At 30.8% G+C, this 19,881-nt stretch overlaps 1 protein-coding gene across 4 annotated transcripts in view; it reads right to left on the bottom strand.

Annotated features, from left to right (window-relative positions):
* Positions 1 to 19,881, bottom strand: part of KIFAP3 (kinesin associated protein 3) — a 223,801-nt gene that overhangs the window by 27,540 nt on the left and 176,380 nt on the right. For all 4 annotated transcript variants that reach the window (XM_073900002.1, XM_025877952.2, XM_025877955.2 and 1 more), the window contains one exon: positions 14,200 to 14,299. In XM_073900002.1, the coding sequence (XP_073756103.1) occupies positions 14,200 to 14,299 (100 nt within the window). The remainder of the gene's footprint in view (positions 1 to 14,199; positions 14,300 to 19,881) is intronic.

A 19,881-nucleotide genomic window follows, 5' to 3' on the forward strand; every position in this document is an offset into this window, starting at 1 on the left:
AATCATTTATTAATGATTAAATTTATTAATCAGTTTAATCAATTAAATATATTAATTATTCATTTATTCATTTATTTATTTAATCAAGGTGTGGGAATAACCTAAGAATGTATTAGACCAACCATGTCCAAATACTGACAATATACTTAGTATTAATTCATTAATTCCCTTTCTAGGTCTGTTAACACACTACCCTTAAATGTTTTCAAAGAAAAAAAGTTGCTATAAAGAATAACATCTCAAAAAATTATATTTTAACCCTGAACCATAAGCTTCTCAAAGGGAAAGTGATTAATTCTTACTGATCTCTATATCCCTAGAGCCCATTCAAGTGCTTGTCAATTAAAAAGGTTACTAAGTAAAGGAAAATTTAAGTGTTAAAACGTTTAATGCACATCCTTGCCTTGATGGTATCTTTATTTTATACTCTATAAAGTTAATTTCATTTGTCATTACTCTATAATTTCATTAAATCTCTTTAAGTAAAAGTTAAAGGTATCTTTTGGAAATAACAAAATAACCTCCAACAGCATATATGCTATACTTCTGATTTACTGATTACCAACAGGTCATTATTTAAGACCCAGTATTAAGAAAGAAATATCAAAGAAACCCCCTTTTATTCAATTTAAGTATGACATAGAATTTGTTTCTAACAGAACATAAGCTATTTGGTAATGAAAACTAATGTAAAACTTATAATATCCCTTTTGGCAATTTTTTTTTTTATGGTAGAGAATGCTTACATTCAGTATAGATGAGTATTTCTTAGTAGATTCAAATAGATATGTAGTAGTATAATATGTGGGTACTAAGAATTTCTTAATTCAATCCTAACTACAAAGGCAAGCATCTTTATCTGTATAAAATACTGCAATTCAAAAGACAGTTTTTATCTTATATATGTTATTCAAAAATTTCTCCTATAGCATAGGTTCCTATCTCAAATTTTATAATACAAGCATATTATATATATCAATTACATATATAATAAATACTATGCATTGTACATTTGAAAGATTACTGAAATAGTAAAGATTAAATATAAAATTAAGACACTGAAAGTTAACACTGAAAACAAAATACAGCATGGAAAATGGAGTAAGACATATACGTGTTTGAGTAACAGCTCTGACCCTTATAACTCATTTATTAAACAAGCACCGAGAACTAGAGTCTGCCAGGCACTGTAGATAACAACATTGAGTAAGAAGTCTGGTCTTCTGGAGACTACATTCTTGTGGAAGGAGGTTGATAAACAAGTGAACCACAAAACAGATGATTAGGGTGCTAAAACAGTAACTATAGGATGGGGGAGAAAGAGCTGCTTTGATAGTTTCATCGGAAAAAGACTCTCTGAGGAAGTAGTATTTGAGGAAAAGGGAGGAACCAAGAAAGACTCCAAAGTCTATGGCTTGACCTACTGAATGATGGTGACATTCACTGAGATGGGAGATTAGGGGACGGACCTATTTGCATGTAGGAAATCAAAGTTACATTTGATGATTTTATGAAACATTCAACTGGATATGTTAAACAGTGACAGGAATGGTTGGTACTCAGAGAAGAGGTCTCAGATGAAAATGTAAGGTTATAGTTTGTATCTAAGGCCATGGAATCTAGATGAAATCCTTTAGGTAGTGGGTGTCATAGAGAACACAGCCAAAGCCCTGAAGTAAGCAGTGTTAAAAGGTGAAAAGGAAGGGGTGCCTGGGTGGCTCAGTCGGTTGAGCGGCTGCCTTCAGCTCAGGTCATGATCCTGGGGTCCTGGGATTGAGCCCCACATCCGGCTCCCTGCTCAGCAGAGAGCCTGCTTCTCCCTCTCCCTCTGCCTGCCACTCTGCCTACTTGTGCTCTCTATCTGTCAAATAAATAAATAAAATCTTAAAAAAAAAAGTGAAAATGAAGAGGAATATCCAGTACAGAACACTGGAAAGGAATGGAGAAGGGCTCAGTGGAAAATCAGAAAAATGGGGTATCTTGAGAGATGAAAGAAGATAATTCAAAAAGCAGGGCCTTGACATCTGTGCCAAACACAGCTGAGTTAAAGACAAGAAAGGTCCACTGGACTTGGTACTATGAAGGTTACTGGTGATTTCCACTAGACTGAAGAACCTGAAGGGTAGATGGGAGTCTTTTGAGGAGTATTACATGAAAGCAGTGAGAAATGAGCAGTTGGTAAAATGTGATGTGGGGCCAAAGAGAATTTCACTAGGGGGATTCCAGATTATGATTATAAACTGGCAGGACTGACCCAGGAGAGGGGAAAGAAGGGTGGTGTGGAAGAAGTCCCTGAGGAGGCAAGAAGGGATGGAATTCAGAGCAAATAAACGGACTGGACTTTGAAAAAAAAGGACACTTCCTTAACTGTAACAGAAGGGAGAAAAAAAGATGGGTAAAAATAAGAGATTAAGTGGTGGAATGATAACCATGGGCAAGTTGCTTAACTTGATAAGCTTTGGTTTTCTTAATAATAATGTCTTCTTCCCTGAGCTGTTATTTTAGATAAGGAATGTAATAAGCAGCAATCAGCATACTGCCTGGCACTCAGCAAATGTTTTTCAATAAATACCATCACTATTAATCAACATATCTGACTGTAGACAGATGCGAAACCATTTCAGAGAATAACTTTTCAAATAAGACAATTCGAATAAAGATTAAGTCTGTATGGTATTGAAGGCTGTGTTGTTTCTATTCCTTTCCAATAGTTTCATTTAAAACTGGACCGGACTGTTCATGTTCTAGAAACAAACTTTTTTGAGCAGCTTCACTTAGTTAAGATTTTCTTTTTTAAAGAACAAAAACTTGAAAAAAATTAATGTTTACTTTGTGCAGAAATTTTCTGTGGACTTTCAAATAGAGAATTTTGAGTGGGTTATGGACTAATGGTCTGATGCAGATTTAAAGTTGCAGAAAAACAAAGAAACAGACTATAGAACAGCCTTCCCTACCAGATACAGAAGCTAAAATTTTATTTGTCTCAATCATTTTTTTTCACCTGCAAACTATGATGTTACAGTTTAAGTACACATAGACAGGTTTATTGGAAAACACGGTAATTCCAAGAGAACAAACTAAAATTTTAAAGTTCAACACTTCTACATTATATATAACACCTGCTGGAAAGGCCTAGGGCCATTTAAAATTTTCAAGCCACTCCTTTCCTACCCTCCTTTCTTACTGGGGTAACTAACAACTGGCACTTTTCCCAAAGTGGGTCCTCCCTCTGTTTTATCAGGAGATGTGATTTTATTGCCTCCAATTTAGAAATATTCTGAGTTTCAATTCATTTTTAGTCATGGTTTTTATGATAGTGATCTAAATCAATGAATGTGTATTATGCCCAACATTTTTACTTTTATGAGAGTAGAAATGCCTTACTCTGTGAAAGCAGATGGCTATAACAGTAACTGTGACTTCAATGGTGAGAAACTAAAGGCAGCTTTCTATCTAATTTATTTTATAATATATCATATTTACATATTTAAATATGATCTATATAATCATATAGTATTAATAGAGTATATTTATCAATGGCTATCATCTAAAATGGCCTCTAAGTTTGAATTTCTTGGGAGGGAAGTTAAATTCCAGTTGCCAACTACAAAATAAGACAGACGAAAAGATTAAAGGTGTAAGTGAAATAAAGTTAACAACATATATTAACTGAGTCAAATAATGCCTCAACTGAGATTTCACTGTAGCCAAAAAAGAAAATAAAAAAATATAAGATTTTATTATACTTCAGTATGCAGATATATACATTTAATAATGTATAAAATTCAGCTTGCTTAATGTGATTTTGAATTTCCATTGGTTTACTCAACAGATATTTATAATATTACTAAGTATGACCCATTTGATTAAGATAGTTCAGTAGGTGCTTATAAAAATGTTATTTCTGGGGCACCTGGGTGACTCAGTCCTTAAGCGTCTGCCTTCAGCTCAGGTTGTGATCCCAGGGTCCTGGGATGGAGCCCTGCATCAAGCTTCCTGCTCCATGGGAGGCCTGCTTCTCCCTCTCCCACTCCCCCCTTCCTTGTGTTCCCTCTTTCTCTGTGTCTCTCTCTGTCAAATAAATAAATAAAATCTTTTAAAAAAAGTTTTTACTTTGAGAACAGCTCTTATAGAGATCAACTTTTTTGAAATCCTTTAAATTCCCCTAAATACTATAGAATCTTCTCTATAATCAAAAGTGAAAAATAATGTTCTGACTTATTAAATAAACTCATTAGGTAAAAATTTATGTTAAAATGGAACATACAACATAAAGTAATAACAAATTAGCTTATTTTATTTGAAGAGAAAGGAAGGGTTGGTGTTTCAAAAGCATTAAAGGGGACTCAATTTGAATCTCAATGGTGGTATACAAGCATGTGCACCCACCTCTTCACCCCTCCTCAACACATGCACACCTTTCGCCTCTCAGTTTATTAACATTCTAAATCTTTCTCCCAGGTTTGGCTTTGCAACCACTTACTTGATAAAGTAGGTCACTTAAAAAGGAAGAAAGCCCAATAAAATGAATTACAAAGACAACAAGATTAAATTGATTGCACTGTTTTCATATATTGTAGCTAAAATTTTGCAAATATGCAGTTGGCTGTGGTTTGGCATTTAACAGCATGCGATCAGTAAGGAGGAGGAAATTTTATTCTCATTAACTGTTGCAGATTTACTGCAGTGAAAAAGGGCTATGTAACCCGAGATGTGACAGTACAGAAAGATCAAAGCCATGGACTGGAAACTAAATAAACCCTCTGGCTACTTCCTGCAAGGAAAATTCACTTTGGCAATGTAAAACAGAGCCCAGTTAAAAACTACTCTCAGTTTTATGAGCTGTCATAGCTGCTCAAGTGGTTTGGACCGGCTGAGTTTAGAACATTATATTTCCTTGTTTTTGTCTTAGATACTTCTGTAAGCAGTTTTATAGACCCCCCCCTTTTTTTTAAACACAATAACCAAAAAAATTTTTTAAAAAAGGCAACTCTTTTCTTTTGGTTGAAACTGAGAAGGTAACCACTAAAGTTATTAAAGCAGGCAGGTCTTCATTTGCACATTCTTTTTTCATTTACTACAATTTAATATTTTGCTTTCAGATTTATTTGGCAATTATACATATACTTTAATAATTCATCTGCAATCTATACAATTCCTATTCAAAATAAGTGCAAATCAGTTTACAGAACCCATATGGTTCATATATGAAGGGTAAGCTATTTGTAATAGCACATCTGGAAGGACTATGGGCAATATGGGAAATATGGGAATTAATTAATATTGTTTAAAAACCTATAGGCTCTAGACCTCATATTTTTTAAATAAATAAAAAATATTTGATTTAACATTTCTAATATAAGGAATTTTTAACAATTGTTCATGAATACTTAAATCATATTGTTAATCAAAACACAGATGAGCTACAATAAATCAACTTTAAATTAGAAAATATCTCTGAGTTTAGGAGGAAACTCAATGTCACCAAATCCAGATTTATAGGAAATAAGAGATGACACACTGTGTTTTCCTCTCTCTCTCCTTTTTTTTTTTTTTTGGAGGGGGTGGTGGTGTTTATCAAACAAATTGCTTACAATTTTGTTATTTTAATTAGAATGTCACTAAGCAAGGCTTTAAAATGGTAATTTAAATCCCATTCCTCAAAAAAACCCCTCATTTTTTTGAAACTAAGAGCATGTCATAAAAGCAGTCATATCTGCTGATGGACTTTCTACTTTCTTTCCATTTAAATTTACAACTAATTTTTATATATCTGTAGAGTCAACAAAAATGTGATTAATACATATAAAAAATGTATAAACTTTAACACTAGATAATCACTCTTAAAAGGTGGTGATATAATTAACTTCCTAGTCATGACTGGATTAACTCCCATGTCATTTCTTCTAGTACAAAGCTACACCATAATTGATGTGTTAACATTTTTATAGGATCTAGTCATAGTCAGATTATTTTTTTTCTAATTTATAGACTCAGTCACGCTGAATTTCATCTAAATAAAAGTCCGAAATAAAGTGACAATAAATTTGGTTTTCTTTGGGAGCATCTTTGGACTTTATATACAGCTAACATGTATGCCTCCAAAAACTCTGCTCAGATCACCAGACTGAAAATTACCACAAACTTAACGAGGGTAGTTTTATTGCCAACTTTTTCTCTTGCTTCTAAATTTCCAAAGGAAAGTAAATCACTTAAAATATTTTTCCAAGTCAGGAGTATAATTTCTCTAGGATAAAACATCTTCCCAAGTTTCCAGGATTCTAAGCCTTGAATTTTGGCTTGTATTTCTATATTTCAGTAAAGTTTACAATTTGCTAATGCTGATGTGTGATAATCTAATAAAATCTGGCCTTAAAAGTTATGGGCCCAAATTACTAATAAAACCTAATTCAATTCTCCTTGGGAAATGCAAATCATTAGTGTCCGAGTAGCAGAACCAAATTTCCTTGCCTTTGTTCAAGGCTAGAAGGAAGCTGTCTCTATAAAATGTCTAAACAAATAAGACAAGTAATACTAATATATGAGGATTCATGTATAGGCATAAAATAATAGCATCATGTATATAAACATTTACATTGGTTAATTAGCTAAATAAATGATTTGTAAGAGATATTAACTTATAGCCTGAGATTATTTTACTCATTTCATCCTCCTTTTTTACATGAGTAGATTATTCTGTGTGGAGAACCTAATGAACTAGTAAGTACCTACGAGAATTTAATAGTAATGAACTAATTAGTTAATGTGTTAACACACTTTTTCTTTTTTTTAAATGTGTGTGTTAATACATTTTTAGCAACTTGCCTCCAAGCAATCTGAAGCACCAATTTGTAATAAACAGTGTCAAATGTATTAAAATAAAGTAGGTAAACAATGTACTGCATAACAAAAACCACATATCTTACTCTGAATTTTAATAACATTTACTCTAAGACACTCTAAAGCACAGTTCACTGTTAGACTAACAAATTTGCTTGCCTTTTGGAGGCCATAATGGTATAACAGTAAAGGCTTCACTATTAGCTATGTGGTTTTGGACTAGTCCCTTAAAAATCTCTAAGCCTTCCTTTCTACATATGTTAAAATGAGGACGATACTATTCTTTCCCTTATCTACCTCACACATTATTGATGATCAAATGAAATACATGAGATATAAATGCTAACTAAATGCAAGTTATTAGTCTGTATACTTTGATTTAGACAAAAAAAAAAAAACACCTTGAACCATTTTATTCCTTGAAACTTTTAGAAGGGTCCTAAGACATTCCATCTTCTGAAGTAAAAAAATAACTGGCAGAATTGCTATGGGAGTATTTAGAAAGAAAAATGAAATTTAATGTAAGAATTATGTTACAGCAAGAGTCTCATAGTGTAAAAATCACTTATTTGCATTGGTTTAATTCTCTCAACAGAATGTGTTACATAGCTATTGCCACTCTTGTTCTCCTGTTTTCACCATCCCACAAGTTTAAAAGTAAAATTTCATTACCTTAGATAAAATTTTACCTGTCACATGGTATTATTTCTTATAAATGGTTTTATTCATTTTAAGATATTTCACCATACATTTCTGATTGGTTAATATTGATGAAAGGAGGAAGAACTTAAAATTCTTATTATAATTACATTATTATTATTATAGCACTAATTACTAGGCTTGAAATACATGTTTACATATATTAAGAACAATGCTATTTGGATAACCTAATACAATTATAATAAAAATTACACATATCTAGATATTTTTAGACCAAATCAAATACCGACACAGAGCAACTTTTAAAAAGTAAATAGAATATTGTCTGTTACCCAACCTCCATCAGCTTCTATACAGAGGTTCTACTCTAAGTGTTTTAATCATGACTTCACAAAATTGCATTTAAACTGAGAAGTAACTCTTGAAAATACCCGAAACTAGATACAGTCAAGAACAAATTATTAGGGACCTATGCAAATGTGTATGAAAGGAACAGAGAGTCAATAAGATATATAGTTAAGTGCCTTGCATATACAAAGCATTCAGTAAGTTTTTGTTTTTTAATATTATATACTCTTTAGTAATAGGCTTATCTTAAAATGAAAATATGTTTACATATTAAATCAATGAATCTCTTGTCATAATGTTTTAATACATGGAAAGAAATATAAATGGAATGACCAAACACTCCAAACATACTGTCCAATTTCATTACTAGAAATCAGAGATGTGGCAGTGGTATATTCACTTTATGCTATCAAAACATTAGGGGTGAATAACAATTTTTTAAAAGAATTTTCAATAAGGAAAAATCAAATTAAAAGATCTCTGTGATCAATTCTTTAAAAAGTGGAGAATTTATGTAAAGTGATTATCTATTGCTAAATATATTTATTTTTACCTATTTTGACCTTCATATTTATGTTCTTAAATCAGAACACTGGTGTAATCTAATCTGTGAATAAAATCATGTGGCACAAAAGCAGATGCTAAAAATAACATTTACTCCACAATAGGTGTACACGACATTCACTACACTTACACTTTGAGACACAAACACTTATTTTTTAATAGTTTATTTATCTAGTGTTTACTTCTAATTACTTCATAAGGATAAATCATTAGAAATGAAATTACAGAGCTATAGGAAGTGAACAATGTAAGGATCTTGTTCTCTATTACCAAATACATTCCACAAAGGTTTTATCCATTTAAATTCCCACAGAGGTGTATCCGAGTACTACTTTGCTCCTATGGGTGGGTATAAGGATTAAAAAAATTTTGGCAATTGAAGGTGAAAATGGAATCTGCTTCCTTTATTTTGTAACCACCATGTCTGAAAAAAATTACTAAAGTCGGGAGATTTTTTTTTAAAGACTTCTCATGAATGTTCTCCTCTGAGAAAAATCAATAGGTAAATAAATGAATAAATAATAAAGTATAACCATTTTTGATAAAAATTTAATAGCACAGTAAATAAAGCAGTATTTTACTGAATGACTATCTTTAAGAGATTTCATAAGTATATACCAATTCATTTAGTTCCTAAAATGCTGCTGAACAAATGGCTGGTCTCAATGTGTATCAACGGAGCTATTTCTAGGAGGTTCTTTTCATTTTCTTTTGATCCTTCCATATGATTTCTATACTACTTACTCAGTAATGAAGGTCACTAAAACTTTATTAGAAGAGAAGAGTATGGGTTATCACTGAAAGTTGATATGGGACTTATCAAAGAAGGTATTTTATAAGCATATTTACATTCCTCTCAATATAAAAGAACTTCTTGACAAGCCAAATGAAGGGTTCTAAGAAAGATAATAATTTGATTTCTCCTTTGAATAACTGCTTTGAAATACTCTAATATATTGTTCTAAGAATAATATGTAGTTCTGTAAACACTACACAATGACATTTAGACAGAGAATATGTAATTTTGAGGTTACTTTTTTCAAATGAAAAACGGACTAAATAGCTGAGTATAATTAAAGTGGCCTGAGAGCTAAAGAAATAAGTCTAATTTTGACATGTAGAATCATTGTCTCAGGAAGAATTACACATTTAAAAATTTGGATAAAAGATTATTTTTTATATATTAAGAAAATAATTTGTTAGTTCTACTCAGGATGATTTTAAAAAGGGCAACTATCATTTCAACTGTGATTTAATGTTTGAAAAAAATAAATTAGAAAGAATGGAATAAAAAGTGTGTATGTATAATATATAATACATATAATGGACAGAATAGTTAATGCCCAAGTATTCTCAGAAAGGGAAAGAATGAAGCAGGCTATCTAAAACACACACAGAAAATGAAAGTGTAAGAATCAGATGGCTCAGATAAAGCACACATCTATTTCATCTTTGACTCCAGTGAAACGGTCAGTAAATGACATCACTGTGCCAACCACAAAGAACTCCAGGCCCTCTGAAAAATATTTTTCAAAGCCCCAAGGAAACCTAAGCAGTCTCTGCAATTTTTTTCCCAGTTTATGAAAATTGGATTCCTATAAAAGAAAAATGGACCATTTTTACTGCAACAAAAACTGATTTGTAAAAGCTGGAAGCAGTTTAAAAATACTCAACATGAGGTTCTTGTTAGTCTTGAAAAGTAAGAGTTATAATAAAAAAAACGGTCCAAAAATATGGTGTGGATATATTGTATATAAGGGGGAAAAAAGCTAGTCCTACTCCTATTATTTTTAATTAGCTTCAATAGCAAGTTCCACTTTACTTTCTAACACCAGTTCAGATTTTTTTTGGAGGGGGGGGGGGGGGGGGGAGATTTACATCTAACCCTCTGGGATTGGCAGCTCTATAGCTAATGCCTTGGAGCCCTAATGGATTTTGCATCACCTCTAAACGTTGGGAAATTCTGGCACCAAGAGGTTCTAACTGATAGTGACACATGTCTAAAACCCAGGATTTGCTGTCCAACTGCCAGTATCTATTTTATCAAACATTCAGTCTCCTCTGCAGAATGGGATAGATGAGTTTAACTTACTGTTTCCAATTAAACTGCCTTGGTTTATTACAAAAGTGTAGGCTTTCAGATTAAGAAGGATCACTTGGATTTTAATACCAATTTAATGGTTTAAATCACTAAGAAAAATACCAACTGAAATGGTTTAAACCATTCTCTAAATCTGGCTTACTGTCCCCATTTTTAGACCTATTTGTCCTATTACTAAACTCTGTCATTTTAGGAATAAAGTGAAGAATTTTTCTTTGAATAATTAAAAAAAAACCCTCATCATACAAATTAGAAATTTATTTTTTACCTTTCAGGAACTTGGGATCATCTACTTTACCTGAACCCATTAAAACTAATATATTAAAAAAACACAAGGACTGAGAAGCCATGCATACTGGCTGAAGAGCATGCCACTTGGCACTGTCATATCGTTTCACGTTCTCAAATCATTAAAAACAATGGTAAAGAAAAAATTCACATTTTATACATTAATTTTTAAAAAATTCTTCTTCCCAGTAACTTGACAGTGCTTATTTATAAAAGACATATGACAAAGAACAGGGAAAATTTTTGTTAAGTCATCTGGACAATTTCCTTGATTTAAAGAAAAAAACCCTCAAAATAGGTAACATTTCCTCTTTTTACAAGTATTTAAAGAAACTTTTTTCAATATTCAGAACTCAATCAAGACATTGTACTTACAAATTTCATTATTAACTCAAATTTTTCATGTTGCCCATTAAGTCCACATATTCTCATCTTTCCAAAGAAGATGAAGAATAAGAGTCCAATATTCTCTGTTCACATTTCTCAAAAAATATTCCTATTTTGTTTAAAATATTCCTATTTAAAGTAAAAAGTTTCAAAAGTAGTATTTTAAGGCAATGTTATGTGATCTAATAGGCTTTAAATTTACCTATTGGATATCAGAAGCTGAAAGGTAACCATTAGTTTAAAATTTCACATCTGGGACAGTATGCAGCAAAATGATCATGCCAAATATGTGAGTACTTATGTAGCAATTTAAAATACTTAAATCTTTGCAGAATTAAAAAGTAAGCCAGAGTTAAGATCCATAGTTTGTTACTATCAAAGAAGAGCACAGAAATCCTATTAAAAGAGAATCCTAACCAACCAAAAATGACTGAATAAAAGAAAGAGTAAATGATTCCAGAGTAGGTCAATAAAACAAACTATAGCAAAAAGCAACTATGAGTATTGGGCTATACTGTATACTTTCTCTGTATCTCTGCTGATACAATTTACAGTCCCTTTTTATTTGATAACTTACAAAAAAACTAAGGAAATTCATTGTAAATTATTTCTTCTGGAAATAAAAAGAGAAAAGGATACAGTTATGTGATTTAAGGCCTGAAAAATTACAGAAGACAAGAGATGAAAGACTTAACTTTCTCAGGGGAAGTTTTTTTTTTTTTACAGGTCAAACAATTCTCAAATCAAAATGATTATAATAAGTAAGTATTTCACTCCTTTGATTTGAAAAAAATAGTCTATAGTATGTTTTATTAGCTAATCCTTTAAGCCAACATAACTGTGATGTGTCTTTTATGATGTAAAAGAAGCAACTGAAATATTTCTACCCTTGAGAAGGAACTGAAAGTACAAAGGTAAGAGGCTTTCCCAAAGTCTTTTTAAAAAAAAATTATTAACAGAACTGGGGAATAAAATCCTGAAATCTTTGGACACAGTGTATAATTTATTCATTAGATACCACTATCTCTTAAAACACTTTTATTGTTTTATAAAATGACCATTTTTGAAAACCAGAAATGAGAGATTTTGTTGAATTGAGCTCATAAGTTCACTGTTTTGAATACTCAATTTTAATCGAAGTGTTCAGGTTCTTAATCATATAATTATATAAAAAAATGAAAGCAAGTCTTTCTGAAATTAGTAATGCATGACTAGTATTAGTCTGCTTTCTTTAGATTGGCAATATCTGCCAGAGATACCAAAATAATGTTTTTGTTCATAGTGAAACATAAATGGCACAATAATTAATTTTGTAATGTTATCGGCAAAAATTTCAATATAAATAATTAGGATTATACACCCAAATCACTTCTTCCTTTTCCAATTATGTTTCAGAAAACATTTTTACAGTGAATTGTCACATGATGGAGTATAGTAGTTACAATGATTAAACAGAGCCTCTATTTAAATAATTATAGCTAATATAGACAGAAACATCAGAAGCAATCAAAAGCCATATGCTTTCTGATATTTAACTATGTTTAACTTTTATGTCCTGAGGCAAGAGTTTCTCACCATGAAAATCCAGTACACCAATGAAACTATTTCTGAAGTGTTATTATTTATTTAAAGTCCACTACAGAATACTTAACTATATATAAGGTTATACTGTGTTTCATGTAATACTCCTAAGTTTTCAACATGCTTTTAAACTCTGGGTCACAACCATCAATGAACTATGAAATCATATAGTAGGTTGCAATCTGCATTTCAAAAATGAAACAGAATAGTGCATTACAGGTACTAAGAGTAATTACCATTTAAAAAATTTTTTGTTTTATTATATGTATAGGTATATGTGTATATAAACAAATATATAAACATATATATAAACATATCTTTGTGCATGCACTAGGTTGCAATATGAAATGTATTTCTTCATGTGAGTTGTGGTAAAAAAAAAAAAGACAAAAACACTTAAGAAGTCACTCTAGTATGTTATGTTTCCTTCCAAATTAGGCATCATGTTATACTAGAAAGAACCTAAAATTTGGAGATATATAGACCGGAGTACAAATTTTTTCTCTACCACCCTACTTTTGTGAGTTGACAAGTTAAACTTAAATTATTAGAGCCTTGATTTCTTCTTTTGTAAAATGGCTATAATAATACTTGCTTTAAAATGTTGCTGTGTAGGTTAAAATAAATGAAGAATACTCATAAAATAGATTATACACAATAGATGATCAATATTGCTTGCAATAATTATTGGATTAAAATGGCTTATTATAAGTGATCATTAAGAATTATAACATATTGGTTGCAATTTTTTTTAAAGAAAAAAAGAGTCTTAAGGGCAACTAAGACTCCACCTATTCATCGAACCAGTATAATGTGAAATTTCAAGTCAGACTAAATTAAAATATTATACCTCTAAGAATGATATGAAGAGGAAAATACTGTACACACTTTCTGATAAAATTTTAAAAATCTATGACACTAGTAATGAAATGAGATATCTGCTGGGAGAAACTTTACTATAATTGTACAACAATGCCGAAATGCCGTATTTTTTTTTCTTTAAATCTTTTATTTGTATACCATGCAGGGAAGAATAGTCTTTAATTGAATCAAAATGTCAACTTTGAAAAACAGTGATGTCTGAATAATTATTAAAATAATGTATTGTGTTCTTATATTTTACTGGCTTTGGAAAACACTTAGGAAACAATCTAGTTCATTAATTTGGCAAAGGTACTGTCTATTTCAATGGACAGCCTGTATTTTCCAAAGTGATGAAGCATTTTTTTTTTCCAGATCTGCAATCTCCATTTTTTTAATACAGAAAATGTGACTCCGTAAGTTAATTTAATATCAAACAAGCACGTTCTTGAAAATGTTGAGGATTTTTTCCTCTTTAATGAAAATAGAGAAATGGGGGAGCGAAGAGAATTCCATTTTTCAAAAACAAGGGAAACACCATATATTAGATTTTTCTTGGAAGTATTTACCTGCCAGGAAATGAATGCTGCCCAACTACATCTCCATTTTGAAGGTGATAATCATTGAAGAAATCTGGACTTATGGCTCCTTCAGAAGCAATTAATCCATCTAGAAAGAAGGAAAATTGTTAAGTAGTGAAACATATTGGTAGGTAATAAAAAGGAAACTACTCTATCAAGCAACACAATAAAAAATAATCTATATATTAAAAGAGAAATGTTAGCATGACATGCTACTCTCTCTGGGAATATGAGCAGAAGACCGTACATACTTAAGTGTTCACAACAATGCAGCAAAACAAGTGAACATTTATTGAGCACCCACTATGTGGTAGTACTATACTAGCACAGAGATAAATAAGACAATCTCTACCTTCAAGGGACTTACAGTCTTATGTAAAAAATAGATAAAAGATAAGGGGTGAGGTGAGGTAGTGTAGGATAGTAAGGATGGTCAAGGCTAAGGAAACAATGAATAAAGACAGGGAGACATTAAATAGCATGGTGTCAGTAAAGAGCAACATTTTATACCCAGACAGCTTCATTTGTGTAGAATAATTAAGAAATTAAATATTTCAAGTAAGTTAATTTCTAAATAAGCAATGCTTGACACTTTCAGTGCCAACCTTAAAACACACACACAAACTTGGGTTAGAAATGTAAGTATATTTTATATTCTCTGTGTTTTTAAAAAGTATATTGAACATAATTTGTTATTTCTTGATGACTTAATCTTCATTATAAGTATAAATTACTTTTTTGTCATGCCCTAGGTTATTAGAAATATTTGACTACCTATGCTAATTTGGCTTTACACCACTATGCTTTCGAGGAGTTCTTTTCTTTGTTTATAAAGTGCTCCTTTCCTTTATCTAAGTCTTTATTATTGCTTCCTGATGATTTTATAATGATACTACTTTTTTATTTATTCTAATCTAAGAAACTAGATAACCTATTATTGATAGAATTATGAATAAGTTAAGGATAAGAAAAGAATTTGAGGAAAAAAGCTCTAAGTAATGGTTTCTGGGCTAACCTAGGCATAGAAGAAATGTATTTCAGTATGTGGCTTTTGTAATAATTACTTGGAAAGCTCTCAGGTCTTTTAAAGTTTCCTTTTCTGAAAGTATTCTGGGTTGTTAAGTGACCTATAGATAAATGTTGGCTAGGTCATACTCACAACATTGTTTATAAAGTTGGCACATAGTAAGCAAATTATTTAGATCATCACCAGATGATCATTTTACACCTACATTTGCATAATAATACTCTGCTAGGTTCTGTGGGAAATACAAAAAGTTGCAATATATAATTTGTTTTCAAGAATTTTAGATTAAGTGAAATATAAGACAAACACTTAAGATACAGTTAAATAATACATTTCATTAATAAATGCTATACAACAGGAATGAAAGTTATGTACTGAATGAGTACTGGAGGCAGAAGATGGTATAAAGAGATTACTGTGTTCTGTAGGGGGCAGAAAATCTTACTTGGGGAGGAGGGAGGCAGAGAACTGATTTGAGTCTTGAAAGATAGGTAGCAATTAATGATAAAATCTATTTGAGGAGTAAAGTTATTATTATTACAAATCAAGTGAATGGTAAAATTAAGTAATAATGTTGGCAAGTGAGTAAGTGAGGTGATTTGTATTTCCATATGACTCCAGTACCACTTATTTGTTACATATTGTACACTAAAGATTTGTATTATTATATAATTGTTGAATTGCTAACGAATATCTTCGGTATTTTTCTTATTACTTTAGTAAATTTTAATCACTTAAGAGGTAGCTTAAAAGTATCTAATATTAAGTCCAGTTTCCATGTCTTTGAAAAGTTGATAAATCAAAAGACCAGCAAAACACCAAAAGTTACAAAAAATGAAATTATGGGAAATGCCAAGACACAACAGATTGAGAGTTAAACAGTTAGAATAATATTTTATAGGAATTGAAGAGTTCTTAGGAGTGTGGCTAAAATTAACAAGGTTAAGACCACAAAAATCAGTAAGTTCCTCTGTTAAATTACAACCAAATGATTGAAGATCAAAGTTTAAGAAATCTGCCACTTTTAGAGGAACACAACTAAGCAAAGTGACAAAATAAAATATTCACCACACTTTGAAAGTGAATACAAAGATATTCAGCATGCCAGTAGCATAAAAGATTCTAACATCCAGAAAATAAATACAACCAAATAAAAAGATACGTGAATTATAGTTTAAAAGCTTATACATGAAATATGACCTAATGAAGTAAGCCAGATTAAGAAGAAATTAAATGAAAAACTGTTGTCAATTTCTCAAAATCTTCATTTTGATTTGGAGCTCCCATTGTCTTCAAAGGGAAAATGAGTAGCAAAAGGATAAAAGGAATACAGAGAACTACAAACTAGGAGCTCATGAAAAAGAGATCAAACTAAAAATGTCTAAGTTTAAAAATTCAGCCAGCAATGTTATAAACCTAGAATACAATTAGGATAATATAATAAACCTGACATTATGTAAGTAAGAAAGAGTAAATTTATTCTTCTGAAATTAATTTTTAATAATCCGAGAGCACAGCAATTCATTCAGTAAACCAAAGCTTCTAGTGTGTCCTTTATAATGTCTTGACAAAATTTAGGCAGCTCTGCTATATGAACAATCCTTTTACTAGAATGAGGAATAAAAGTTAAATTACACCTTAATTAAATCCTCAGCTCAAACACCTCAACTTCTTTGGAATTATCTATTTGTTTCTTAGCATTCTGCATCCAAAGTTAATTCTTTTATAGAAGTAATAAAAAGGAATCGTATATTCTTGACTATAAAGTCTAGATAAATCTAAGAGTGTCCTTCTAAAGCTCCTACTCTACCCTTGATAGCAACAACAAACCAAAGAATTTTATGGAACATTTAAACTACCAGAGAACAAACAGAAGACAGAGATGATATACACCAGAGCACTCTGTAAGCTGTAGAGCATTATAAACATTTAGGTTATTAAATTATATGAAACTTTTAGACCATAGTTATACAACACACCTTTTTGAGGTGCTCCCAGTAATGATGATAAATATGGTAATGAGTAAAATGGGTTATATACTGGAGCAAGAATGAAATCAAAGCAAATTTATTGTGAGCACAGGTAATTTATCAACCTTCTGATTTTTGCAAGTCAGTTAAAAAACTAGCTTATAGACATTGTGAATAAAGGTAAAAAATACAAAAACTCATTATCTTCTTATATACATTGTTACTGAAATAAACTTTTTTTTTAAGTTAAATGAAAACATAATATTGGGCTCTTTAGTGAACTAGCCGAAAGTGAAACTGTGACTTGTGGGAGAAAATAGATATCAATAATGAAGAAAATGAGCAAAAGAAATTACTAAAATAGAAAAATCATAATTTACTGGGCTACACCTAATAAGAGATATCAGAGAAACATATAGGTAAATGAAAACTATGGTTTTACAATAATCCTGAGACAGAAACAAAGCACTGTAAGCTTCATATTCCAGAAATGTATTTACATATTAAATGCTAAGAATAAGATTCAGCAAGTTGATGAAAAAACAACAAAAAGTAAAAAGTCATTTAGAAATATGTAGTAGCAATACAGCTTTATAAATTACACTTCCTCTGTGGGTAAACATGTTTAAAGCAAACAGCATCATTTTTATGATGCAACAGGAAATTACTCAGTGACTACAATCACAATAATTTTAGACTCTAAGGAAAAAAATACTGTAACTAAAGGAGATGCTAGATTCTTATTTTCATATGACAATACTAAGATCCTTTTTAAAAATGAAAGCAAGAGAGAATCATATATTTTGACATATTTAACAGTTTGAAAATATAGAGGGCAATACTGATGACTAGGAAGCAACAAATGTTATTTCATTTTAACATAAAAGATAAGACCCAAGGAATCACGGGCCATTTATCTTAACTTTTGTGGCTGAAAAGCTACTAAGGCTGCTCTTATCAGAAGCAGCCTACAGTTTCATGGGGACCAGGGACTTAAATAAGATGGTTCAAGTGTTCAAACAAATCTGCAGTTTTACAAATTTCTCTGGTGTTTCTGAAGATGCAACTGCTCACAATGAAAGACAAGAGGCTGCTATTTTCTAGATTTCCATGACACATATCAAGAGATACCACAAAGATTCATTTAGTTGAATTATTCATGGAAAATGAACTAGGTAAAATAATTAATATACTAAAATAATATAGATGGCTTGATATGAGACCTTTATCTTTATTAAACTAATAGCAATGTAACTTCCACTGAAAAATGTCTACTATATCATCAGTCTACAGAGATTTAAAAAAAAAATATGAGGATATCTAATGATAATATTCCACTCTTCAAATGCTTAAATTTATTTATTTTTCCATCAGCTGTGGCTGCTTCTAGATTTTGATATATAAAAAATATATATAATTCAGATCTCTCACAAAAGCATAAGTTGTACATTTTAATTATAAAATATCAGAAAAGTGTTTATGATCTTCATTTTAAGAGGTTAACCTAAGTGATTTAATTTTGGGAATGTGGTATAATTTTTTAGAAGTTTGTTCTTTAGTTCTAATCATATTAAACAACAAAGCTGAATACTGAGATGGTTAAAAGTTTTATTCAGTTTTGGAAACTAGTAATTGATTCACACTGGAAAGTAGCTATCAATCTTCAAAGCAAGAAACCTGATTCCATAGAATTCTGATTCCTGTTAACAAAAAAATTCATATCATATATATTTTACATTATTTTACTTCATGAATATCTGAGTATGTAAGGAACAGCTGCTTGCCATTACTGAACTAAGATATTCTGGTTGGCTGAAATTAATGATCTACTCCATCTGGTTTGAAACACAAGACAGTATTTCATAACTACTGTAAAGTTCAGTTAGGAAGATATCCATTTAATTTTTAAAGTAAAGTATCAATTTTCCAAGATTCTAGTATCTATATTAAGTATAAAAATAATACAGTGTTTATGGGCAATTTGCACAAAACAAAATTATGAAAACAAAGTGTGAATGAATATACAGCAGGGTGAAAAAATAAACCATTAATTCAGACATAATATCTTAATGCTTTTCATATCCAACCTGCTACAGATCTTAATTAGAAATCTTTTTCTTCCTCTCAACTAAATGAGTTCAATGAAGTAATATCAATATTGGCAACAGTGCAACACTTTGAAAGCCAGAATATGCAGAAACTTACCAATCTTTGTGCCAAACTCATCCTTGGAAAAAGGCAGGATGGTAGAATCAACAGTTATAATATATGTATGATTTATGTAAAAATTAAATCTTACCCTGAAAACACTAGCAGAGTTAAAAAGATAAAACTATTGCTGTAAAGTGTCTAAATCTTCCCAACCAAGTAGAGTTTACTAGTTCGAAATTAAAGCAAAACCATGGCAAAATGAAATACATTGGAAAACAAAACATAAATTAGTTAAGTTATACATTTAAATAAACCCCAAATAGAGAAAAATGAATATCATGTTTTCAAACAGAAGTCAGAAACCTTGAGGATGTCATTTTAAGTTATACATTCTAGAAAGTAATAAACTAAGAGTAATTGATTTTCCTGGGTACAACCTTTTTTATGGAGATCACATCAAAGACTAACTTGGAAAAAAAAATGGTGAGTTAATAGGTTTGCATGGTGTGTGTGGATGGTAAT

The sequence above is a fragment of the Callorhinus ursinus genome, unplaced genomic scaffold (assembly GCF_003265705.2).
Source record: "Callorhinus ursinus isolate GAN/ISIS: 27379988/994484 unplaced genomic scaffold, GSC_fseal_2.0 scaffold13, whole genome shotgun sequence".
Classification (NCBI taxonomy): Eukaryota; Metazoa; Chordata; class Mammalia; order Carnivora; family Otariidae; genus Callorhinus; species Callorhinus ursinus.